Source organism: Penicillium concentricum (genome assembly GCF_028827145.1).
Source record: "Penicillium concentricum strain IBT 3081 chromosome Unknown utg000003l_segment0_segment0, whole genome shotgun sequence".
Taxonomy (NCBI): domain Eukaryota; kingdom Fungi; phylum Ascomycota; class Eurotiomycetes; order Eurotiales; family Aspergillaceae; genus Penicillium; species Penicillium concentricum.
Genome location: NW_026622756.1, coordinates 2,182,789 through 2,207,531, shown reverse-complemented (window position 1 = coordinate 2,207,531; position 24,743 = coordinate 2,182,789). Strand labels below are relative to the sequence as shown.

At 47.2% G+C, this 24,743-nt stretch overlaps 11 protein-coding genes across 11 annotated transcripts, besides 1 other annotated feature; 6 read left to right on the top strand and 5 right to left on the bottom strand.

Annotated features, from left to right (window-relative positions):
- Positions 1–1,319: 1,319 nt before the first annotated feature.
- N7517_008672 (NmrA family NAD(P)-binding protein) lies at positions 1,320–2,508 on the top strand (the record flags this gene model as incomplete). The annotated part of the gene is made up of 2 exons (XM_056726401.1): positions 1,320–1,963; positions 2,094–2,508. 2 exons carry the CDS (start codon positions 1,320–1,322, stop codon positions 2,506–2,508), a joined length of 1,059 nt encoding a protein of 352 aa, XP_056577252.1.
- Positions 2,509–4,118: 1,610 nt separating this feature from the next.
- Positions 4,119–5,375, top strand: N7517_008671 (histone chaperone napB; the record flags this gene model as incomplete). Its single annotated transcript, XM_056726400.1, has 3 exons — positions 4,119–4,233; positions 4,377–5,213; positions 5,266–5,375. The coding sequence occupies 3 exons, from the start codon at positions 4,119–4,121 to the stop codon at positions 5,373–5,375; spliced, it is 1,062 nt and encodes a 353-aa protein (XP_056577251.1).
- Positions 5,376–5,472: 97 nt separating this feature from the next.
- Positions 5,473–6,348, bottom strand: N7517_008670 (SNARE domain protein; the record flags this gene model as incomplete). Its single annotated transcript, XM_056726399.1, has 3 exons — positions 5,473–5,529; positions 5,642–6,257; positions 6,314–6,348. The coding sequence occupies 3 exons, from the start codon at positions 6,346–6,348 to the stop codon at positions 5,473–5,475; spliced, it is 708 nt and encodes a 235-aa protein (XP_056577250.1).
- A 760-nt stretch (positions 6,349–7,108) lies between these two features.
- N7517_008669 (Alpha/Beta hydrolase protein) lies at positions 7,109–7,911 on the bottom strand (the record flags this gene model as incomplete). Its single annotated transcript, XM_056726398.1, has 2 exons — positions 7,109–7,653; positions 7,731–7,911. 2 exons carry the CDS (start codon positions 7,909–7,911, stop codon positions 7,109–7,111), a joined length of 726 nt encoding a protein of 241 aa, XP_056577249.1.
- Positions 7,912–9,625: 1,714 nt separating this feature from the next.
- N7517_008668 (uncharacterized protein) lies at positions 9,626–10,219 on the bottom strand (the record flags this gene model as incomplete). Its single annotated transcript, XM_056726397.1, has 1 exon — positions 9,626–10,219. One exon carries the CDS (start codon positions 10,217–10,219, stop codon positions 9,626–9,628), a length of 594 nt encoding a protein of 197 aa, XP_056577248.1.
- Positions 10,220–12,213: 1,994 nt separating this feature from the next.
- N7517_008667 (Hsp20/alpha crystallin family protein) lies at positions 12,214–13,332 on the top strand (the record flags this gene model as incomplete). The annotated part of the gene is made up of 2 exons (XM_056726396.1): positions 12,214–12,839; positions 12,897–13,332. The coding sequence occupies 2 exons, from the start codon at positions 12,214–12,216 to the stop codon at positions 13,330–13,332; spliced, it is 1,062 nt and encodes a 353-aa protein (XP_056577247.1).
- Positions 13,333–13,768: 436 nt separating this feature from the next.
- On the top strand, positions 13,769–15,314 carry N7517_008666 (Major facilitator superfamily domain general substrate transporter; the record flags this gene model as incomplete). Its single annotated transcript, XM_056726395.1, has 3 exons — positions 13,769–13,915; positions 13,964–14,335; positions 14,385–15,314. The coding sequence occupies 3 exons, from the start codon at positions 13,769–13,771 to the stop codon at positions 15,312–15,314; spliced, it is 1,449 nt and encodes a 482-aa protein (XP_056577246.1).
- Positions 15,315–15,543: 229 nt separating this feature from the next.
- N7517_008665 (glutathione-independent formaldehyde dehydrogenase) lies at positions 15,544–16,764 on the bottom strand (the record flags this gene model as incomplete). Its single annotated transcript, XM_056726394.1, has 2 exons — positions 15,544–16,298; positions 16,374–16,764. 2 exons carry the CDS (start codon positions 16,762–16,764, stop codon positions 15,544–15,546), a joined length of 1,146 nt encoding a protein of 381 aa, XP_056577245.1.
- A 1,241-nt stretch (positions 16,765–18,005) lies between these two features.
- On the bottom strand, positions 18,006–18,728 carry N7517_008664 (B3/B4 domain-containing protein; the record flags this gene model as incomplete). The annotated part of the gene is made up of 1 exon (XM_056726393.1): positions 18,006–18,728. One exon carries the CDS (start codon positions 18,726–18,728, stop codon positions 18,006–18,008), a length of 723 nt encoding a protein of 240 aa, XP_056577244.1.
- An 849-nt stretch (positions 18,729–19,577) lies between these two features.
- N7517_008663 (uncharacterized protein) lies at positions 19,578–20,063 on the top strand (the record flags this gene model as incomplete). The annotated part of the gene is made up of 1 exon (XM_056726392.1): positions 19,578–20,063. The coding sequence occupies one exon, from the start codon at positions 19,578–19,580 to the stop codon at positions 20,061–20,063; it is 486 nt and encodes a 161-aa protein (XP_056577243.1).
- A 480-nt stretch (positions 20,064–20,543) lies between these two features.
- N7517_008662 (putative tannase) lies at positions 20,544–22,390 on the top strand (the record flags this gene model as incomplete). Its single annotated transcript, XM_056726391.1, has 3 exons — positions 20,544–20,950; positions 21,012–21,118; positions 21,177–22,390. The coding sequence occupies 3 exons, from the start codon at positions 20,544–20,546 to the stop codon at positions 22,388–22,390; spliced, it is 1,728 nt and encodes a 575-aa protein (XP_056577242.1).
- A 1,252-nt stretch (positions 22,391–23,642) lies between these two features.
- Positions 23,643–23,690: a sequence feature (Short protein (N7517_008661, KAJ5365775.1) was converted to a misc_feature.).
- The last annotated feature ends 1,053 nt before the right edge of the window (positions 23,691–24,743 follow it).

Sequence of the window (24,743 nt, the reverse complement as noted above, 5' to 3'; positions counted from 1 at the left end):
TTAAATGGAATGCCTGCGCTTTGCGTCGGTGACATCAATTTTAGATTATAAAAATAATGATATTTCTGACCGAAATCGCACCATTTCAGGCTAGTCCTCTACGTTTATTGCCTGTTTTTAGCTGTGACACCATCATCACAGTGTAATACGGAATTTCATCCGCGGAGATCAGCCCCTGCCGTAGCCGGGATTGAGCTAAGTGGAGAGAACCTTGGAAGATAAGGACTTTTCTTTTCTTTTTTTTTTTTTTTTCCGGGGTTTGAAGTGTGTTACTGCCAAGGTAGAGAGACTGAATTGTTGAGGTTCTAGATTATATACTCCAAATCTTTTATGGGGTACCTAGGTATATCTGCATATTTTTGTTTCTTTTTGTTTCGCTTTTTTTTATATACCAGTACATTTATATTATCCCATTAAAATAATCTCATATGTGGCTCATGCAGCAGGGAATGATGTGATCATGTTCAGGTTGTGAATTGCGGGGTTCAGGCCGAGAATTTCCAAAGTAACAAGGTACCTGGCTATTGGACGTATCGGGTGAAATGGCAAGACATAAAAGCACGTCAACATATGCCAAGACCCCAACGCATTGAACAAGCACTAGCCCAGAAGATTATACGATATATACACCACGTGAGGCCCTGACAGACTGTTGGTGGAACAGTGAAGTCACCTGCGCGATTTAGGTAGTATTAACCCTCGGGAGTGGTTCCGCTATGGGTATCTTAAGGCTTGGCATGGATGTATAGATCTAGTATAGTAAGTATATAAGGGGAGATGTATAGGATATAGAATTAGAATGGATGTAGTGAAATAACACCATATACCATCTATTAAGTAAATAAGAGAAACCGAGTCTCTCTAAGTTCCCGAATTCAGGATCTTCCCGTGCTGCCGAAATTGCCAGCCGATATTTACGTAAAAAATCAAAGACCGCACTGTGGATTTTCTTTTTTTTTTCTTTTTCCTTTTTTTTCTATTTTTCTTTTTTTTTTTTTCGGCGTTAACTCATATATATGTGAATTTGGTTATATTGGGGAAATATCACTCATACAAAATATAAAAAAAGAGTATAAAGAAGTATAGAAATAAATTCTTATCTTATCCTTTTCAGTCTCTCCGCGTTATTTGATTTAAATTGCAGATCAGACGGTTTGGAGACCAAATCGCATAATTTAGGTCTGATCGCGATTTCCAAACCTCTACCCCACCATCGCAAACCCTTCTCGCCAAGGCTTACTCCGGATTTCTCTTTTTATCTGTCCTTCCTGCCCTCTTGAATCTACTTCCTTCTCTATACTTCCTCCCAACCAACCCGAATGACACAACCCCAGAAGACCATTGCCGTGGTCAACGCGACAGGCCGACAAGCGGCCTCACTGATCCGCGTCGCGTCCGCCGTGGGGTACTCAGTGCGCGCGCAAATCCATTCCCTCAAAGGCGTGATCGCACCAGAACTCCAACAACTTCCCAATGTGACCCTCCTACAAGGTCCCCTCCTCGGCAACATCGCCCTGATGGACGAACTCTTCAAAGGCGCTCAACTAGCCTTCATCAACACCACCTCCCAGTCCGGCGACGAGGTAGCCATCGGCCGCGATCTAGCAGACGCCGCAAAACGAGCGGGCTCAATTCAGCATTACATCTACAGCAGTATGCCGGATCATTCCGTTCACGGTCCCTGGCCCGCTGTCCCGCAGTGGGCGCCCAAGTTCACCGTCGAGAACTATATCCGTCAGCTCGGTATGCCGGCGACCTTTGTCTACGCCGGTATCTACAATAATAACTTCACGAGCTTGCCGTACCCACTTTTCCAGATGGAGCTTTTGGAAGATGGGAGCTTTGAGTGGCGTGCGCCGTTTGATCCGGAAATTCCGTTGCCGTGGCTTGATGCTGAGCATGATGTTGGTCCGACTCTGCTGCAGATTTTCAAGGATGGAACGAAGAAATGGAATGGTCATCGGTGAGTACAGGACAAAAAGAATCATTCCGAAATCGGATTCGGTCTTCCCGTGGATTCTCGTCGGGGGTCCGTGGGTTAGAAGACAAGAGAGAATGAGGAAAAAGAAACTAACACACCGCTTCTCATTTAGTATTGCTCTCACCTTCGAAACACTCTCCCCGCTACAAGTGTGCGCAGCCTTCTCCCGTGCCCTGGACCGTCCATGTCGGTACGTCCGCTCGCCCAAGATCGAGATCAAGGTCAATATCCCCCCGGGATATCGAGAACAGCTCGAAGCTTTGGAGGAGCTGTTTGGCAGATGTGGTGCCCCGTACTTCCCACAGCCGGAGTTCTCACAGCCCGCTGCTGGTTCACCAAAGGGTCTCGGACCGGCGGGTGGAAAGGGCGCCGGTGCAGGTATGATGCAAGGACCTGGCGGTGTCGTCTCGCTGCGGGTGACAGACGAGTCTCGGCATCTGTGGCAGGGCTGGCGCGATATGGAAGAGTATGCGCGTGAGGTGTTCCCTGTTGAAGAAGAGGCTAATGGGCTTGACTGGATGGTTTGAGACTGTTTGTTCTTTCTTGTTTTTGTGGCTCTAGCCTTGCTTTTTTTTGTTTTTCTTTTCTTATGACAGTTCGATCTGGGCAGAGATGTGCATGGTGATGTGTTCTGTGCATGTTGAGCTGCCCTTGCTGTTTTGTTTTTAATCATTGCATTCTTGGCGAACGGGCATGGGATATATGGACTTTCATGACTTATCGGTTTCTTAATCTGATGCTTGGGGTAGCATTGGACGAGGATTCATTTTGCTTTGTTTAGATTGGATTTGATATCTGATCTGACCAAAAAAAAAAGTTTTGTTTTTGCTTTTCCAATACTGTTTTCTGTTTTTACTTTCCAGGTTCAATGAGCCTCATCCTCCCCAAACTTCGAAAAACAAAATATGGAATAAGATATCCCGACTCTGGTTACTGGAACTATTTGCTCAACGCGAATATGCCCAATTTTTCCCACTTCCACATCCAAACTTGCCACTAGGAAAACCCCGAATTCAGATCCCGGACCTCGTCCGACTCTTTTTCGTCAATCGCACAACCTCCCTCGTGCCCGCTGACCCCAATTGACCAGTCCTGCAGGTCCCGTGCGTCCACGTTCGAAGTTTACACGCTCGCGCAGACCGCTCCTCTTATCTAACTGTATGAACAAATCAGATGGAAGTTCACGGACTCGGACCCTAGAAATATGTTGAAAGAGGGGGGTTGTACAACATATAAGCGCTGGCGTGAATCTCTCAATGAAATTAGGGGTATATACCCTTTACCCCGGTGATAGGTTCTACGTAAGAGTCTTCAAAGAATGAATCGCCGTCAAAATAAAGTATTCTTTTTAATTTTTAGTTTATCTTTCATGGTTGCTTTTTCTTTTATCTTTGATCTCCACTTCTGTTTAATCGGATGACCTCGATGAGAGAGTTGGATCTGTGGCTATGTGGTGTGGTTGTGTATGTTTATGATAATTCTCGGGAGTCTATAGTCCGTACAAGGTAGGGTATGGTTATTTTCTGGCTAACATAGAGCCCATGGAACATTTACCTAACAACATATCCTGGATAGTACTGATTGGTGGAAGTGTAGACATTGGGGCTCCATTTGAAAATTCTTATAGATATACGGTGAGCTCTGTTGTCTGCATTCAAGTCAAAGTCAAGACATTAGAATGAAGATTGAATATCTTTCGCAGTTTCACAGATTAGATTGTGTGTATTGTTCATGTTCTATGAAAATATCCCTCCATGAGCTAATAACCAGAACGTATAAAAAAGTACTTGAAAGATCCACAAGATCAGCGTCAGAGTTTTCTGTTGGCCTTATGATGTAGTATTGACACCTGAGGCCTATTACCCAGGTAACCCCCACCATTGCAGTGGACAACGGTGGTACACAAAAATACATCGGTTCTCCGCTGTAGTACCATGGAACAGGAAGTACCACCAAGTATCATCGAGTAGCTTCTTAGCTCTTCTTCCATGCATAGCTTTTTTTTTTTTTTTTTTTTCCCTGTTCCTGAATTGACCTTCTTCCCTCTTCTCAATTCTTCCCCTCCATTACTTAAAACACTCAATTCTGCGTGTTTTGCATTTTTATTTACGACTCTTTCACGAAATACATACCCATTATGTCTAACGATCAGTCCCTCCTTGACCGCGTCGAGATGCCTAGCATCCCCGAGGCTGCTATGAAGAAGATTGCTGTTCTTGAGGAGCAGTTCTCTCGTGCTGAGGTTGAGCAATGTATGTTTCTGATGATTTTCCAGTTCTATTTCTTTTGTTATGGCGGGGCAAGCAAACCAGCTTGCAGAATCTATTGCAGAATCTACTCTGCCATGAGAACACCATTGAAAAACATTGAACAAATTGCTAATATACATCTGCAGTGCGTCACTCTGTCAAGCTCATGACCCCCTTGATCCAGAAGCGTAGCGAGATCATCAACATCCCCGAGGTGCAGGCTGAGTTCTGGATGCGCGTGTTCGCCAGTGCTCCCCCCGAGATCGACGAGTACATTCTGTCCAGCGATGCCCAAGTTCTCGGCGAGAGCCTCAAGACTATGAACGTTGAGCGATTCGAGCTTGATGCCCAAGGCAACGGCGAGCCCCGCAGCTTGCGTTTCACCTTTGAGTTCAAGACTGGTGAGGAGAACCCCTTCTTCACCAACGAGAAGCTCGTCAAGGAGTTCTACTGGCGTCAGGAGGTCTCCAAGAACGCCGCTGGCAAGAGCCGCACCTGGGAGGGTCTCGTTTCCGAGCCCGTCCGCATTAACTGGAAGAAGGATAAGGACTTGACCAAGGGCATGCTCGATGCTGCTTGCGACCTTGCTGAGGCTGAGAAGAAGAAGGGCGGTGACCGTAAGAAGTTGCCCGAGTTCGCTGCTCTCGTTAAGAAGGTTGAGGAGGCCGAGGCTGAGATTGCCAACGCCGAGGAGGATGAGGATGATGAGGACCCCAGCCCCGTTGGCATGAGCTTCTTCGGATTCTTCGGATACCGTGGCCGTGATGTCTCTGCTGCTCAGTCCAAGGAGGCTGCCAAGGAGATCGAGGCTCGCTGGGCCAAGATCCAGAAGGGCGAGGAGATCGATGAGGCTGGTGACTCCGACTCCGATGATGAGGAGGATGACTCCGAGGGTCTTGAGGAGGTCGATATCTTCCCCGATGGAGATGACCTCGCTGTTGCCATTGCCGAGGACCTCTGGCCCGATGCCCTCAGCTACTACGGTATGTAGATCCCAGACCGCGAGTGAGACGTTTCTGCTAACTTTGACCGCAGTTCAATCCTTCCAGATGGGCGAAGACCTCGAAGATATGGACCTCGATATGGAGGAATTGGACTCCGATGAAGATAGTGAGTCGCGTCCGCGCAAGAAGGCTCGCAACTAAATCATTTGCACCCGAAACGCCATGACCCCCCTTTTGATGATTTTTGCTTTTTTCCTAACCACTTGAGTTATGTATTATCACAGTGCAATGAGGAGGATTAATAATAAGACGAGGACGAATATGAGTGCCGCGATACAAAACGAGGACCATGTATCTAGTCGGAAAAGTTAGTTTGAACTTGAGATTCCCATACCATACCAGACCATTCCAGTAAAGATCCAGCATAGACGGAGTATAGCGAGAAAAAAAAAAAGGAACTCTCTTACCCTCATTCTTGCGCACGATATGTTTGATACGCGACATCCCATTCGCCAACTTCCCCCAACCCGATCCGCCAGCGTATCAACCTCGTCAATCATGACAGCCTGGTCCTCCAACTCACGACCCATATCATCAGCCTGCTGTCGCAAATTCCCAACAGTGCGAAAAACACCATCAAGCTGCTCATCCTGCTCATGCATAAGTTCATACTGTCGCTGCTGCTCCATAGAAGCATAATAATCCTCTCCGCCACGTCCGCGCTCCTCCTCCTCAAGCGCCGCATCAAACTCCGTAGGATTCGGCAGCGTATCGACAGCAGAATTAGAAACAGCCTGCTGCAGCTCCTGGTGCATTTTCTCGACCTCATCACCGACATCGTCGACGAGCTTGCGCCGCCGCTGCACCTCCTCTAGTTCCAGTCCATAGCGGTAGGGGTCTTGTTCGATTGCGCGGACGCTTTCGACGAGGTCGTTGAGGTCGGCTGTGAGCTCTGTTAGTGTGGTTTCGAGCTCGGAGCGCGATTGCTTGAGTTCTGGGTTGTTTGGGCTTTTGGCTAGCGACCGGATGCGGAGGTATGAGGAGAAGAGTGGTCGGCTGGTTTGTAAGGTTGAGACGACGTCGCTGGTATGGTCGTGGTTAGTTGGGGACTTGCGCTTGGGGGTTGGTGTAGAGCTCACGCTTGGACTTGTAGGAAGGGGTCTGCGTGCTCCATGGTTGCGTTATGGGGTATTGAGTGTGTGTTGTTGATAGTTCTCGGCCCCGGGTTGGTCCACGGGTGAATCTGGAGCGGAGGCGGGTGTTGCTGACTGATTGCTACGGTTGGGGGTTCAGACAAAATGCGCAGCTTTGGCCTTGGGGGAAAATAATTCTGCCTGAAAAGGTTGAACTGCACCTTCACCTTGACAATGCAGCACTTTGGGGATTTGTGGATCTCGATGGGGACGACGATAGCGTCCTTGTCTCTATTTTTAAATATAGAACTAATTGCTTAGATATGATGTCTCGTTTGTCTGTTTTTATGAAGTTTCTCTGTCTTTTTTCCTTCCCAATGCCAAAGAACCGTATCTCTGCTTGAAAAAGAGAGATTGGATTGCATGCATTTAGAGATTTATGCAGAGGTAAGAGCGACCATGAGAAAAACTTCCAATGAAGCTACGTTGGTAACTTCCAAGGTTATTCCAAGTTTGCCTGCTCGGGTTATCTTACGGGTTGTTCCTGTTTTAAACGTGCACTTCTGATCTTTACCTTAGTGTTATGATACATATATGAACTTGATTCTGTCTGATCTCATGATATCAAGCCTACTTAGGTCACCTGCAGGATAGGGGGATAGGGGGTGAACGAATTTCTTGATGATATGGCGAAAGCGAATGGGCACACTTCGTTGAAGATGGTCAATTCTAGGGCAGATCCTATCTACCAGCTAAACAACTTCAAAACAAGCTCAGCAGCCACGTCATAACATGAGAAAGCTAAGAGCGAAGGGGGTTGTCTTGAGGATACTTCTTTGGAATCACGAGAATTGAAATAAATGAATCGTAGTCACCACCAACATGTACAGTGTTCGTTGCACCGTCGTGGGACTCCTTGCCCCACGATCGAAGCTTCCGAAGCTCATATCCTGGGATGTTTGGCTGAACTTCGGAAGGTGTGATTTCCAGTCTGAGCTTCCATCCACGACGAATGCAAGACGTTGCAGGTGAAATCTCCACACAAATCTCAACAGCCTCACCTGGGATCAACGGCGTATAACCAGCTTCTTTATGAGTGTGCCATGGCCGGTAGGGAGGGGATTTGGAGGGATCCAAACTTCGATGACTGGCCCGTAAGAACCCATTGGCAAGAGGTTGAGCCCGTGGGTCAACGCAGAATCTCACGACATTTCCCGATTCATCCACGGCCCACAGCAGAATAACCACGTCGGCATCGTGTGAAGTGGATAATATATTCAGCGTAGTTGAAAAGTGACCAGCGAGCTCCACATCCTCCTCGAATGCATCCGAGATGAAACTGACTCCTGGCCCTCCGTCGGCTCTGTCTCTGCGGAATAGGAGAATTTTCTTTCTGGGGCCGAGGGTTTGGCATTTCGGAGACTCCCATCAACCGCAAGGTGGAATTTAACGTATTCTGTTCCAGGAACGGGCCAGTCTTCCTCAGTTCGCCAATACCATTGGCCCTCGCCGGTGCGCATCTGCATTCTGACCCCGATAGGGAGGCAGTACAATTGGATATGGAGAAGGGCGAGATACCGGTCATGATACGGCTGTTGGGTCATGTGAAAGCAAAAGCTCTCGTCTTATTTGGCATGTATGACAATATTTCTCCAATCAAAAATGCGTATACCATTACAGAGGGTATGCCGGGGTCTAAGTTGGTGGTATATGGAGATTGCGGACATTTCCTCTGGTTGGAAAAGCCAGACGTTCTTCGATTATTACGTTGGATATCGACATTTCGACTGCCAAGTCAAACAATCTCAATGATACATCAGTACTGGAACGACTAAAGCTTTGTACCCTGTCTCAGATTACCTCCTGTGGTAAATAAACTGATTGGATTATGCTCATAAAACTGTGCTTATCGTGAAGTACTCTGAACTTAAAGAGAGAGAGTCCGCCGAACACGTTCTACCGGCAAGGTTCGGAAAAAGTAACTGTTCCAGGTCAGGCCCTAGATTATAGTTGCTTGGGGTATCAGTTACACTCTATTGCTCCAGGGGTTTATTCCCCATAATACAATCCGAAAATCTGCATTAAAATTCCCCTTTGATCTATCGAATTTAGCGACAGAAGTATCCATCACAAGCTCAAGTGGCTGAGTGGTAGCCTTCGTGGTCTAGTTTGGTCATGACGTCGGTCTCATATCCTTCCGACCTTGGTAACAAGGTTTCATATGACATTCTTGGTAACAAGATTGACATCCGAAGGTCTCCAGTTCGATCCTGGACGAGGGCATTTCTTTTTTTCCGATTAGAACGTCAGGCCAGATAGTGGGGCTAATATTCTTCATTTTCTCTTGGCACGGGTTCGATTCCTGTTGCTGGAAATCTACAAACTCCTCCAGGCATAATGAAGTGAATTTATACCATTGGTTATCCATGTACGGCCCTTTTTAGACGAACGACCTTTTCGGGTCGAGCTCTGTGGACAAGAAGTCACAGATCGGGGACATATAACCTCAACGATTTTTCTATGCAGAAATTCATTCTCATAATCGATACTTTCTGTTATTGGCCTGATCTCTAACCTAACAAGAGGTAACAAAGAACCGAGAGACACAAATATAATTGATCGGCTCAAAGATAGTCGGACACCGTTCAACACATTTTTGTGAAAGATTGCCTCCTTCGTGCATTGGGACTATTATTGGGATCAGAGTATTTCGGATGTATAAATGTATGACAAGACAGACAAGGCCTTGTTTTCATTCAATGTGATCTTATAGCTTGTTCGAAAGGCTGTACTACTATAGATTATACTCTTTCGCCAGACTCGGTAGGGCCCCTTTGATATCGATGGTGATGCCTATTAACTGAAAATATCACGTTATTAGGCATTCCTTTGGCTAAATACACTTGATTTAATAGAATTGAAGGTAAGAGGAAGAGATAGGACAAGTGAAGATGACCAAACACAGTGATGACAGAAGGGTATCATAGAATATAAAACTAGGGTCATCGAGTCCTTGAATCTTCCGGCAACTCGTGGACAGGAATATTATCTTTGTAGCCAGGTAGCTCTGGCACATAAACTTGACCTTCTAACTCGCTTGGTTTGGTCGAATGGCTGTCTAACTCGCTCGGATTTTGCGGGTTCTGGACAGGTTGGTATTGTCTCATTGATGCTTCAGTGACGGGTGTGGGATCTTGCTGTGGTTGCTTCTGTCGGCGACGACGCATGAAATACCAAAGCAAAACGAGAATGATTGCTAACCCAGCAACACCACCAACTACGCCACCTGCGATAGCGCCAGCATTTGAACTAGAAGAGCTACTGGATGTCGGGGAGCTGTTCGATGTTGCAGAACCGCTCGATGTCGTGGAACCGCTCGATGTCGTGGAACCACTCGATGTCGTGGAACCACTCGATGTCGTGGAGCTGCTCAATGTTGAGGAGGTGCTCGGAATTGAGGAGCTGCTGGGTTTTGCGCTCGGGGCTAGTTATATCAGATCTAAGCTCATGTCGAGTAGGCAGGGTTTGAATCTTACCAGGTGAATATATGTTGAACCACTTCCTACCCGGACGGGTAACCACAGAATTCTCATTTTTCGCACACCCAACCCCTCCATCCTTAGCGAACCCAACTAGATCCTGGTCACAACAGAAGAATCCATCATCATCGGCGTTTTGGTAAAGATCCCAGGTTTCGTTGGCGCAGTGTGGTGGGTTATTGATTTGGGATTCACAGTCTTCTTCTTCACTCGGGCAACACCTGCCTGTGTTCTTGTCGCTCGCATGTGAATTTTTCGGACAGCATCGGACGAAACCATGTGCTGAGGTGGTATTGAGTTCTTCGCCGAGGCAGCTTCCATTTCTGCGTATTGCGAATCCGTACGGCGGATCCAACTGAATTTTAGACGCCATAATAGGAGAGAAAGAAACGAAACAAACGAAAATTCAGAAGAGTAGAAGATGTACGCGACGTATATTATTCAAAGGCAACTGAGCATAGGGGAAAAATAGCAATGACCTATTTAGAAAATGAGGAAAACAGAACAGGAAACTGGGCAAATCCAGGGGGACCCTGTCCCCTGGCCTTACATTGGCGCATGCGTATTAATCTCAGTGATGGAATCAGTCTTGGCGTAGGAATGTTTCCTACTTTGCAGGTAGACCATAACATATAACCTTCTAGTGTTGCCGAGAGTAGCATGTCCCTTCTTTGAGGACCTTTTAGGACCTCAAGAATGCCATTGATAAACGCTTTCTTCCTGGGCAAAGGGAAGATAGACCTGGACAGAGCCGCCAAGCACGGGACAACGCCCCCATTTGAGCTGGGGGCGCCCTTCCCAAATCTTACAAGCCATGGCAGAACAAGGCAAAGATCGACTACCTTGTATGGAGTAGTGTAGGTACAAATTAGTGGGTCTCGTATTCTCGGGGAGCACCAGGGCATAACCGAGGCGAATTATGAAGAGGTCACATCAAAGGAAAAGGACATCAATTAATTGACTGATAGATTGGATGGAATATGTAGAGGACTCTGCAAAATAACAACATGATTCATGGATGTAAGCCAAATTATTTCAGCCCCAGTTGAAACTGGTAACAAACGGTACATGGCGCGGGATGAGGGACGAGGGACAAAGACCCACGAAGGCGTTTGCGCTAAACCTAAAGAAGCAGGGCGGACTCCGGACTCCGACAAGATCAAAAACGAAAATAGAAATCGTTTCCAATATATGCAAAAATGTCTATAACGAGGCGCTAGCATGTGCCAGTTTAGATGGTTGTCGATTGGATCAGAGGAGGATATTAGGGAGTGGCTTGGCTTGGCAAGCTGGCATGAACATTTAGCTTCTCAATCACGCTCATGATGCTTTTAGCCGTGTCTAGACCGACATGACAGCCAAGCGCGCTTTTGTTTGTTGTCACCACGTCGAATATTGAGCGAGTATCATACGTGCATTCGGTGAGGGGACCTCTTTAAGATGCTCCCTTTGTGCAGGTTTACACGCCTGTTATTCATGACTACGGGGGCCTTTCAATTAGTTTGGTCATATTACATTAGTACACTTTGATTTTCGCATCTTCGGTGGGTAGGAGGACACAATGAACAGAAAGACTCTCGTTAGATCAGGGCGTTTGCTTTGCGCCTGTTTGACAGATCCATAATTTTATCACTCACATTTGTTTACCGGCTTGCGATTCAAGCTCGGCCACGGATTCTAAGCATAACTATCGTCAGGACACAGTAGGCTACGGGAGGACCAGATGTTCGGGTTGTAGCTTGTCCGACTCATTCTCATACTAACACTCGTCTCAATGGAAAATCCAGCGAAGAGAGCCCATTTGAATGCGCTTCGGGTAGTACAATATCCAAGCAAGTCTGCGTAATAATGATATATGATATACTCTGCCCAGGTGTAGTTGTTAAAAGGTCAAGCCTTGCATGTGTGTCGGCCGTTTAGTGGGGCGATCTCTCTATGATTGGCTTGGATACTCCCGAAAGCCAAAGTTGTGCCACAGATTAGATCCGTACTTCCGTACCACATCGTGGCAAAGTTAAATTGCTATGCACACGTGCTACCTAGCTACTCCATACAACAGCTTTTCATATCGTGGCTGCCTGGTTGGAAACACTCTATATAAAAGGCAGCTCTCGTATCGTCTTACATCTGTTAGATGATCCCGTCTCTCATTGTTTGCTTGCAGATGAGTAGATTATTTATCTAACATCAGGATATAAATACCCTGCTTTTTCCTAGATTGAATAATAATGATTTCTCTCCCCCCCCCACATCTCGCCAGTAGCCATAAAAACATTCTCATCATTCACCAAGCCTACAACATACAGCTGTACTTCCTACATTGCTCTATCAACAAACTCCAGTCGAGTTTTCATTTCAACTTGAAGCATGTTCGTCCCTGATCTCAACCAGAACACTCCATCCTGTGACCCTGCTACCAACGCGGAAGAACAGGGCGCATCTCACCCTTTCTTCCCTCTTCACGGCGAAGGTGATCACCCTTATCCCAGCCCATGGCCTTTCCAGTCTGGTAACGGTCAAGGCGGTCGCCCAGACCATCCCTACATATCTTCATGGGCCCAATCCAACAACAATAATCAAGGCAACAAGGCCAACGAAATCGGTAATACCTCCGCTTCCCGCAAGCCATACCCTGTCCCGGGCCAGGCCCAGCAGCCTCATATTCCATGGCATCAGCCCCATGCCTATTTCGGTCCTTCGGATGGTAGGAAGCCTTCTCCTGCCCCCTTTGATGACGACAATCACCAACCGCCCCATTGCAAGCCATACCCCTACTCTGGATCGGCTGATGGCCATAAACCGTACGGCTATCCGGAGGCGGCCCCGTGGGGACAGTTCCGCTCCTTCCCATGGGGAAATATTGACCATTCCAAGCCTCCCTTTTCTCGTGAACCTTGTGTGTTTCAGGGTGGGCTGTATAGTGCAGGTCCATTCCCCCAACAACCTTCCAAAAACTCGGGTAACTCTTATGATGCGACTCCCTTCCCTCAGCAGTCCTGTCCGTTCCCCAGCGGCCAACAAGGTTGACCAAGTAGACAATAATTGGGCAGCTTCGGAGAGCCTCACGCGTCCCACGGTCCATGGGGATTCATGCAACAAACACCCTGGACACGCCTGCCTACTCGATCCGACAAATACATTCCCGAGGTTGATGTATTCAACACTGCTGGGGCGTTTGTGATTCACGTGCCGCTCCCTGGCGCGAAGAGGGAAGATATCGAGGTTAACTGGGATTCGAAGAGGGTGGAACTCAGCATTACCGGTTTGATCAGCCGACCTGGCTCTGAGGACCTGGTCAAGACAATTGTGTTAGATGAGCGCAAGGGTGGGACGTTTGAGCGCAAAGTGCGATTGGGCAGTCGGGCAAATCCCCCAAAGGTAGATGCAGATGCGATTTCGGCCAAGTTGGAGGATGGTGTTCTTGTTGTCGAGGTGCCAAAGATAGAGTCTGATGATTTTGAGGTTAAGAAGGTTGAGGTTGAGTGATTGGAGGTTGAAGCTTGCATGGGGCTGTAGCTTGATGAGACTGCCAATGTAAAATATTTAGAGTTTTGTCCGCTTACACAAGCTTTCTTACCACGGGTGTGTAGGATTTTAACACTAAAGATAGTAGATGGTTTGAAGCGTCAGTTATTTTCAACTATACTGTACATAAAATGCCTCGCTGATTGATTCCCACCTAGCCCTTGCCTTCTAATTCACGAGCGCTAGATTTATCACGATCTTATCAAAGCTTAACACAAATCCACAATGCTTATCTCCGCGGACAGCCAAAAATTCAAGACTGGGCGAGATTCGGACGTTGACTGAGGATCTGTTTTATCTTCCAAGATCGCGTCGGCAATATCAACTATAAAGATAAGCATGTCTTCTTTTGCATTCAAATAGTGTGAAAGCATCGATTACCCCCAAAAATTGAAAGATGGCAGCCGCTGAAAGTGGGACACCGTGCAACCCCCCACAAGATGAGACGAAAAATGCCAACATTGTTGTCAGTGGGAATGTTGAAGAAGTGACACACTCATATCGTCCCAGCATATGGCAGAGTAATATCACCATCATCAGTTGTGTGAGTCTAATATTGACAGACTCGAAATTCACCTGTTAACTCGCCTAGTATATCGCCAACTTTAGCGATGGCTTTCAAAACACCCTCGCCAATCCCACAAATGTCATTTTCAAGCAGGTACTTGGGGCTGATGGATTTTCCTCCGATATGAAGACCCGCATGAGCAACTCAGTCATCGTCGGAGCGATCCTTGGTGTTGTTGTTTTCGGATACACCTCTGATATGTTTTCACGACGCGCCGGATTGCTCTTCACGTCCTCCCTGGTCGCAATCGGTACCTTGATGGCGGCACTGGCTCTACAGGTGCATCCCTCGAGCAATATGCTGTGGTATTTTGTAGTAGTTCGTGGAATTGTTGGGTTTGGTGTTGGAGGTGAATATCCTCCTAGTGCCGCTGCTGGCATTGAAGAATCGGACTGGGTAAGCATTTAGCCGTTCCCTGAGTTGGATCTATTCTCATGTTTTATAGATCATGCGCAAATACAGAGGACCAATTTTTGTCTCCTTTACGACTTTGATGGCCACGCTAGCGGGTCCAATTTTGATGATAATCTATTTGATCACGCTCATTGCCACGGACAACAACCTTGTTATCGCCTTCCACGTCATTTACTCCATTGCCACTCTCCTTCCAGTTTCAATTATAGTTTTGAGACTGTTCATGGTGGACTCGTCTCTGTTCCACAATTCCAATTTCAAGCGGCAGCGGAAGTCGTGGCGCCTTTGCCTCCTTCTTGCACGGCGTTATTGGTGGAGACTATTGACTACATCAGTAGCCTTCTTTTTATATGATTTCATCAATTTCCCCAACAGCATCATGTCCAGCACGATCATCTCCTCTTTGGTGACAGACCGCAATGTCCGGACAACAGCTATTTGGCAGGTAATTTTGGCGGCCTTGCCAGTTCCAGGCGTTGTGTTGGGGGCCTGGCTTACAAATGCGATTGGACGTCGCTGGACTGGAATTTTGGGCTTCGCTGGATACGTTGTGCTTGGTTTCTTTATCGGTGGCACATACTCGAAGCTTTCTCAAAATATTCCGGCCTTCGTTGTTCTATATGGTCTTTTGCAAGCATTTGGCCATATGGGACCCGGTGCTACCATTGGGCTAATATCTTCTGAGTCTTTCCCCACTGCCATGCGGTCCATGGGATATAGTGTCGCAACAGCCTTCGGTAGAACTGGTGCTGCTGTTGGCACTCAGTGCTTTGCCCCCCTGCAGGACCGTGCCGGTAACAGCTCCACCTTTTACTTAGCTGGAGGTGTCGCTATCCTCGGCATGATGGTCTACTACTTGTTACCTGAAAGTAGAGATTTGGATCTGGAAAAGGAAGATAAGGAGCTCAGCGAGTATCTTATGCAGCACGGATATACGACTGATGTGAAAGAGGGCTTGTGAAGGTTTACTGCATAGAAGATTTTGCTAAATATATAGAGCGACTAGTTAGAAGCTTGGATACGTGTGGTAAAAGAACTAAATGGCAGCTGGCGAAAATTCGATACCTCAGTTTTGAACAACTGGTCACTCAGAAAATGTAGGGTGTTCAATAAACACTTTGAGCACTAAACCCTCCACCCATCATATAAACCATCACATATTCCTTTCACCCGGCTCCTGCACTTATACCCTAGCAGAATTTTATCATGACTTTTGTCTCCAGGTGATCAGAGAATCGTTGGTATGCCTTTGGTGCCTCTTCGATATCAATGATGCTGGAGAAGATGAAACCAGGGTTAGCTATGCCACTTTTCACAAGTTCCAGCAGTGGCTCAACAAATAATTTGCTGTCCACTATACCGCCACGAATGCTCAAGTTTTTCTCCCAGAAAAGCGTGATAGGGAATACCATATTTGGTGAGATGGTGTCGCCCCGTTCAACCCCTTTGGAACTCGGTTGAGCAAAGTGTACCCCGACAACCCCCAAACCACCACCCACGCTGGTGCACTTAATTGCCTGCGTAATAACAAAGGACTGATCGGGCTTCAATTTTTCGTTGACGCATTCCTCCCCAACACAATCTACGGTGCGCTGAACGCCACCCGGTTCCCGGGCCAGAATCTGCGCTGACGGTTCGCCCTTCGTGAAGTTGATCGGAATGGCTCCAATGGACGCTGCGAGTTCGAGTCGCTTTTCTACAGAGTCAACGGAATACACACGAGAGGCCCCACGGAGAATTGCAGAGTACGCAGCAAGAAGTCCGACTGGGCCTGCCCCAAAGATCGCGATCTTATCTCCGGCCTGGAAGCCCGACCAGGTGACCCCCATCCAAGCAGTAGGGAAGATATCTGAAAGAACAACCAGATCCTTATCCTCGATCTCATCAAATTCCTTATCGAGAATGATCAAGGACTTGTCCGCAAGTGGAACACGGACGAATTCGGCTGTTGAGAATGGCGTGGTCAGTCAGACACAGGTCTTGTAATAAAAAGACATGATTATGCAGCGCTCAATCGTACCTTGGCAGCCTCCCAAATTGCCAAAGTCGGATCCCTGTCCATACAATGCAACTGCAGGGTAGGTTGCTGGTTCTAAATCCAGCCCAACGCCATCAGGAATGTCAGGGATAATGACCCGAGCCCCAACCTTCACAGAATCAACATCTGCTCCGATCTTCTCGACGATACCCATGGCCTCATGTCCAATAGGATAAGGAACCCGGTTGCTACCAAAGACGCCGTGGTAGTTGTGCAGGTCGGAGCCGCAGATAGCGGCTGAAGTGACCCGAACCACGGCATCAGTTTGCCTGGCGACTTTTGCCTTCGGAACATCGCGGACATGAATCTTGAGCGGGTGGCCATCAAAAATGACTGATCGCATAGTTCTGCTATTGCTATGCGTCTCTGCCATGATGTGTAAACATATATATGACGCTGTTGGAGCTTTGAAGTTGTGGGATTATTCCTTGAGTAATTCTTGTCCAGCAGGAGGTCATTTGTTGTTAGATCAAGTTGATTGATATCTATCCTTATCAGAAGTTATCGGCCCTTATATAGCAATTGATGATGACTAGTATGCACCATGTAGCTGGGTACAAGTTCCGTGTATACATAGGACCCGACGTCATATTTGAGGTATTTTACGTCTTATACCACGTCAGTCTCAGCATATGTACTATAAATGAGCCATTTTTAGTTGGTCTTCGCCTCAGACTCAGAAAGTCTCCGGGAAGATAATGATAAGCCCAGTCGGAAACGGCTATATCTAGTACATTCTATAAGCTATGTCTGATGTAAGATAAGAAAGCCAAAGCCGGTTCCTATCTATATTAAGCTCTAAGGGAAGCTATTCGAAGATCTCCATCGCAACTCAATTGAGTACCAAACTCCTTCAGAGTAAATAGCTCACGTTGTCAAGGATAACACATCCTCATTGGGCGCTTAACAATGGGATTAACAGTCGCCCGATCTAGATTTTAGCAATAAGAGTGGAATAGCACAGTTCCGGTGATCGAATGACGCAAGATCATACCGATAAATGGTGGCAAAAGCTTGCAGAGAGAGTTGTATCCCATCTAATACTAAGCTTTTTTAACTGTGGCGCTCAGATTTGAGTAAAGTTTAACTATTGCTAAGACGTCACAGAATTCATAAATCTTCCCTACATGTATTCTTGAAACCGGCTAACACCGATACAGCTTAACCGATACATAGTACATATGCGATTGTTCTGGACCCACTACCAAGGCCTTAGAGCAGATCAATCAACGGGCTGCAATTTACGGATCCCCCTCGGGAACTTTATGCGGGTGATATTCTGACCTTGACAACAGCTAAATAGTTCGTCCAATCCTAGTTGAGCCAACGATACAGAATGAACGACGTCTAAGAGCACCTTTTACACGAAGAATGTCCGAGGTTTGCCTTTAAGGCCATTGAATTGTGAGTGTCTGCTTGGCTATTCTTATGAACCTAATCAGCTAGTACACACAATATATTTGTTTCTGAATATAATATACATATCTGGTATGCTCCACCCCAGCAGTCTTAAATCAATCATCTTGCTTCTTACAACTTTGGCTCCACATAAAAACACAGGTACTGTCATTAACACGCAGATGCCACACCACAGAGGTAGTCATCATGGAGACATCACATCGAAGGGCCAATGATTCGACACACTGATTGCACCCCTGGGGACAGGCTTTTCAAAGCCGAAGCAAGCTCGTCGGCAGCTTGAACCAGAGCATCGTCTGTGAGCGGCTCTAGTGCATCGAGGATGAACAAAACACGCGAGGTATCATCGGTCAAGGCAGTCCGTGGGCCCTGTCGCCAATTCCAACGACGGCAAGTGATGCCGCTATTGTCTCGCCAAACTGGCTCCCCTGGCGCTGCAAGTTCCGTTTGGGGTTTCCCGCCAGAAAAAGTCTCGAACTCCTCATTACCAGTGGCACGAACCAGGACAGGCGATCCGTCGTATTTGTCAAGGTCCTCACCCCCAAATGGGATCTGATACTTGACGGAGATAGCATTGTAGATGTCGGTCAGCCGGTTGACTCGTGGCAAGCCATCCTGCGCGCGACGAGTCAGAGCCTCGAGGCTGTTGCGCATTTTTTGGGGCTTAGCCCCGAAGGCTTTGTAAGCCTCGCGCCATGCGGCAATGTGTGGAAGTTCGGTAACAGAACAATTGGATAGCTTGTCCTTGACGGAATTTTCAGCCTCCCTCAAAAGGGCCTCGCTGAACTCATCACTTGGGCCTGGAGGAATACCCTCTACCACCATCAAGAGAGCGCGATAATCAGGACGTAGTTCGAATATCTCCGGGGCTACATGCGCATTCTGCAGTAACTTTTGTGCCTCTTGTGTCCCGCTCATGACTAAGAATGAATGGTGTAATGATACTGGAGATGTACCTGATTGTTGCGAGCTAAGCGTAAGACGATAAAGTAGGCGAAGAAATCTGTGAATTTCTTTGAAAGTAACACAGCAAAAAAAGGACGGGGAGGATAGCCTCATATAATATAGTAAATCGGGGCATATCCGAAGGCGAACTTAGCTTGATCAAATTTTCTTCGAGCCACTGCAATCTCTTGCTAACGTCGCTTTATTTTGGAGAGTAATTCGATGGATTCTCACTGCCCCTTGGCCCCTCTCCCTTCAAGTTCCTAAGGTAGTATATAGTGGATGCAGTGTTGTTATTCCAATCTCAGAACTGTGGCAATAGTCACGTCCGAAAAGGGTAGTTGACGGGAGTGGGGATCAAACGGTGATACCAGTGTCTGATTGGCTGTTTCTATGAACCTTATGAAAATATCCTATTCTGCCTAGGGTTTTCTAGGGTCACGACTTGATACATGATAGAATAGAAGTAGATAGATCACGGCCTTCATGATGCAGTCCTCCCGGCTATTCCTCGGAGCAAAAGCCATTCTGACCTGGCGGTTGAACGGACCACTATTATTCGAATAAGAGAGCATTTCACCAACACAAGTCATTTGCGTCTGCTAAGCTGTAATCCTCTTTTCGCCGCCGTACTCCGTCACTCATTTCCCGAAACTGCATTCGGTGCTTTAACGTAGATGAGACCTCGTCAAGGATTTTCTCTAGGAGCAGCTCGATATCAGCCTTACCGTCATTGATATTTCCGAGTTTCTTGCTGGGCCCAAGGGTGTCCACGACCCCGAGCAGAAGCGCCGCGCAAGTTCATTGGTGGCAAGTTCATCGATGTCTCAGCTCGGTTCTTGTGGGGCAATTTCTACCCTGGTAAGTCCTCGGGTCTCAAAATTCGAGGGCCTATGCCTCAGTCTTTCTATTAGTGTCTTGAGCGAGGTCACCAAGGAGAAGGTCAACGCTGCCGGCCACGCCGGCCCCATCTTCATCGGTATGATCCGCGAAGCCGGTCTCTACGATGATATCGGCCAGGCATACGCCGCTCTAGACCCATCCCGCACCATCGGTGTCATAGATGACAAGCGTGTATATTCCAACTTCATCCTCCTCCTTTCCATCTCCACCAATGACTTTATGACCACCACTCCCTACCCCTTCAGCTATAAATTCCTGACCAAGGTTTATACCCGCGTCGTCAACGAGGTCCAGGCTGTTTGTCGTGTCTCCTATGACTTCACTGAGCATACGGCCTTGCCTAGTTTTACTTACACCATCGAAGGTATCAAAATACAGCAATATATGCGAATCTATAAATTCTAATTAAACCCACCTTAGAAAGTGGAGATGGAAAATTTGAATAGTATGAAAGGCTGTATCTTACCTGCCTAAGGCTAGCAGAACTAAACCACCTTCCAAGATTAAAATAATAAGATCTTGAATATACAAACCAGCGAGTATACGTACGTACATACGACAGAACTACTAGATGTGTTGCCAGTGGACTGACCTACACACCTCGGGAGCCATCTGACCCGATAGCCCTGGAGTGGAGATTTGTGGAGCATCAAGCTTCTGATAAAGCAAGTTATGTAGATCAGACTTGAAGAATTCAAGAATCATTTGTATTCGTGGAAAGTTGATAACTAGTAACCTTCCCCACAGGTCTGTGGAGAGTAGCGGCATAATATTTACCCCCAATGCCCACACGAGATTATCCCGGTTTCAGGACTGCTTGTCACTGCTATAGATAAAAAGAGTATATTTCCTCTATCGTTATTTCCTTATTCTCCCTCGATATACATGAGAAACCGGCAAAATATCATGCGGTATTCTCTATGGGCTTATACGCTTGTGCTGGCCTCAGCTTCCGCTACAACTTCACTGAGTGACATCTGTACCACCGCATATGCGAAGAAGGCGTTGCCAGTAGATGCCATTCATGGTGTCACCGTTGACCCCTCCTCGATTTCCACGAGTCTTGTCACCAATTTCACCGCTAGCAACATCTTCTACCCTACCTCGACCTTCGATTACTGCAATGTAACTTTTGCCTACTCTCATGACGGTATTGACGGGGATATTGTTCATGTGCAATACTGGCTTCCAGCTCCAGGGCAGTTTAAGAACAGATATGTGTCCACAGGTGGAGGTGGCTGGGCTATCAACTCGGGATCCTCGTCTATCCCAACTGGTGTTATCGCTGGCGGGTGGGTGCTTGCTCGTTTAAATTTGGTGGCCTGAATGGTTTGACTAATAAATTGTACAAAGTGTTGGAGGTTTGACCGATGGAGGATTTGGAAGCTTCAATACCCAATTCAGTTCCGTTGCTCTCTTGGAAAATGGAACTATCAATTGGCAGGCAACGTACATGTTTGGTGAGATCTTCATACTTCCGAGACTCACAGCTTAAGAGTCAGCTAACATCAGGAACAGGCTACCAAGCCCAGCATGAGCTCGCGGTATTGGGCAAACAGCTGACAAGAAATATTTATAACGTACCCTCCAGCGAAAAGATTTACTCCTACTACCAGGGTTGCTCCGAGGGAGGCCGCGAGGGATGGAGCCAGGTCCAACGGTTCCCTGATCAGTTTGATGGTGTAGTCGCCGGCGCTCCAGCCTTCCGGTGGGCGCAACAGCAGACCAATCATTTGACCGGAAACGTCATCCAGAAAACGCTTGACTACTACTCACCCAGCTGTGAGCTCGAGAAGATTATGAATATGACCGTCGCAAGCTGCGATCCCCTGGATGGCAAGACCGACGGTATTGTATCGCGGTCTGACTTGTGTTTGAAGAATCTAAATTGGGATTCCATCCTGGGCGCTTCTTACTCGTGTCCTGCCGTCAGTGGTTCCCCCTTCGCGGACGCCACACCTGCACAGACAGGCAAGGTATCTGCCAAAGCGATCGAAGTCATCAAGACCTATTGGAATGGTCTTCTCGACTCCGATGGCAAGCGCGTTTATTTCAGCTACCAGCCCGGTTCTACTTTCGACGATCTTCGAAGCGCATATGATTCCTCCACCGACAGCTGGAAGCTCGACATAAGTGGTCTAGGTGGCATGTGGATTGGCTTGTTTATTGATCTTTTGCAAGAGACCAACATTCCCAGTTTGGATGGCGTGACCTACGATACCCTTAAGGAATGGATGATATTTTCCCAAAAGAAGTACGGAGACATCTTCCAAACGACGTACCCAGACTTGTCGGAGTTCCAAGCCGCCGGTGGAAAAGTCATCCATGTCCACGGAGAGCAAGACTACTCGATTCCCACAGCTTCTTCCGTCCGCTACTGGAACTCCGTCAGGGAGGTTATGTTCCCCGGCGAGTCATATAGTGCAGGTGCAGCCGCTGTCGATGACTTCTATCGACTGTTTCTCATTCCAGGCGTGGGACACTGTGGCACCAACGAGTACCAACCCGGTGCGCCATGGCCGCAGACAACTCTGCAGACTCTCGTTGACTGGGTTGAGAATGGCAAGGCGCCGGCGACACTCGCTGGGTCTGGTGAGGTTGAAACAATGTGTCGCTGGCCTCTTCGCCCACTGTGGACTGCGAATGGAAAGAAGTTCCAGTGTGTTCACAGCCAGGAATCTATTGATAATTTTGATTATTATTTGGATGCGTACAAGATTCCTGTGTACTAGATGAATAGATTCTATCAATTGCATGATGGATTCTCCAATTGAATTTACGCTTACAATTTGCGGAATCTGCCAGACTTTTCAACCACCGGTTGGATCTCATGTCTAAGATGATGTTAAGATTATACCTTTATACCTTGGGTAGAATGCCGTTTTCCTTATATAATCTAATTCTGAAGCTCAACACAATCCCCGGCTGATACCTATCTATGTACCTAGTGAAGAGGGGAACGTTCAGGGCAGTATGCTCTCTGGCATACGGGTCGATTCGGCAGCCGTGATGCAGCTTCATACCCCCCATGGCATACGGAGCGAACCGGGACAGCAAACCAAGGAGTCAACCAAGAGAGCTGTAGAGGTGTGTATTGTCAATTTATAAACCATCTACCACTTGTAACCTCCAAAACGCTAGTTGGTTAACTTGCACTAACTGCTTACATAACTCCCGCTTGCATAAATGAGAGGACAGGAGTAGGCGCATAGTAGTGGGAGCCATATTTCCCTTTTCTTTCATACCACACACGTGCCAAGCGCCTAACACCACATCCAGTGTTAATGCACCCCAGAGCATCACAATCTCCCACTAGATCACAAATATATAAATTATGTATATTTTGTATGAATTGCTAATAAAAAATATACTTAAGCACGTCCCAGGCAATATGCAAAATTTCAATACTCGAACTAGTTGGGGAAAATTTAAAGTGAGAGAGATATATATTTGTTATAAAGGCAGTCTATTCCATTCATGTTTAATCAATCCACTATAATACCATTGGGTGTGGTGCTGGGCGCTTGGCACGGTTATAAGTATAGTTGTCTAGTTATTAATATATAAAATTATTTTCTCGCCCCCATGCGAGTTCTAAAGCCCAGCACACATACCAACTGCAATATGTCTTGGGCGTATTAACTCAAAAGTGTTGATTAATATAAATAAATGAACATCCTGCAGTATCAACAGGAGCCCCTGTAGCGCAATGGTAGCGCGTACGACTTGTATGTCTCCCCTCACCCCTCGAAACTCGATTTGAATTTCACTAACTCTCTCTCCAGCTACCTGATTAATCAGCCATCGTAAGGTTGCGAGTTCGACCCTCGCCAGGGGTTCAATATCTTCTAAATTTTTTTTATTCTTGCCAATAATTACCCTAGCCAGGTAGTAGGGGCTATTTGGTATAAATAACCGAATAAGGTCGAGTAAACACTACCTCACTACCTAGCCATGCTACCGTTCCCCCATACATTTTCAGATATGAGGACATATCACGTGATACCACCGCCACTTCGCCGCAGCTGCTAAGAGAGCGGTACGGCAACGAACCAGAGAGGTGGGAGAAGCAGTGGGAGCGAGAGACAACCTCCGCGCCTACAAAGCGCTTGGTATAGGCGCCAAACAAGAAGACCCTTCGTTTATACGAAGGCCTGTCGAAGCCGTAGTGTGCGATCTTGATCCAGATGCGCATAATGCGAATCGGCCTCCGACACTTCTTGTTCAAAATCAAGGCAGCCGAGACTGACCGGTGCAATTGTGACGAAGGCTCACAAACACTAAGACATATCCTAATGTTGTGTCCGCAGTACGTTGTGCTGCGTACAAAATCGTGGGAGCAATTGTGGGGTATTGGGATTAACGAGATGGATTACGATAAAATCTTGTCGAACCCGTAGGCCACCCGCTACGTGGTCAACTTTATACACCGAACAGGTCTCCTCCAGTAGTTTCAACACGTTAGGATCGAGGAAGACGACGACGACGACGAACCGACAGGCCTCGCGGTAATGGATTTAGGTGTGGAAGACGATGGGTATTAGCTAACAACGATAAATGATGCTAACTAGGAGACGAGAACTCAGTCAAAGTCGACAAACATGCCAGTCAACTAGCCACGACAGCGTCACCATTAATTGAAACCGAGGCAGGGGAGAGAAAAGTGAGAGAGTGAGAGAGTGAGAGAGTGAGAGAGTGAGAGAGTGAGAGAGTGAGAGAGTGAGAGAGTGAGAGAGTGAGAGAGTGAGAGAGTGAGAGAGTGAGAGAGTGAGAGAGTGAGAGAGTGAGAGAGTGAGAGAGTGAGAGAGTGAGAGAGTGAGAGAGTGAGAGAGTGAGAGAGTGAGAGGTGAGAGAGTGAGAGAGTGAGAGAGTGAGAGAGTGAGAGAGTGAGAGAGTGAGAGAGTGAGAGAGTGAGAGAGTGAGAGAGTGAGAGAGTGAGAGAGTGAGAGAGTGAGAGAGTGAGAGAGTGAGAGAGTGAGAGAGTGAGAGAGTGAGAGAGTGAGAGAGTGAGAGAGTGAGAGAGTGAGAGAGTGAGAGAGTGAGAGAGTGAGAGAGTGAGAGAGTGAGAGAGTGAGAGAGTGAGAG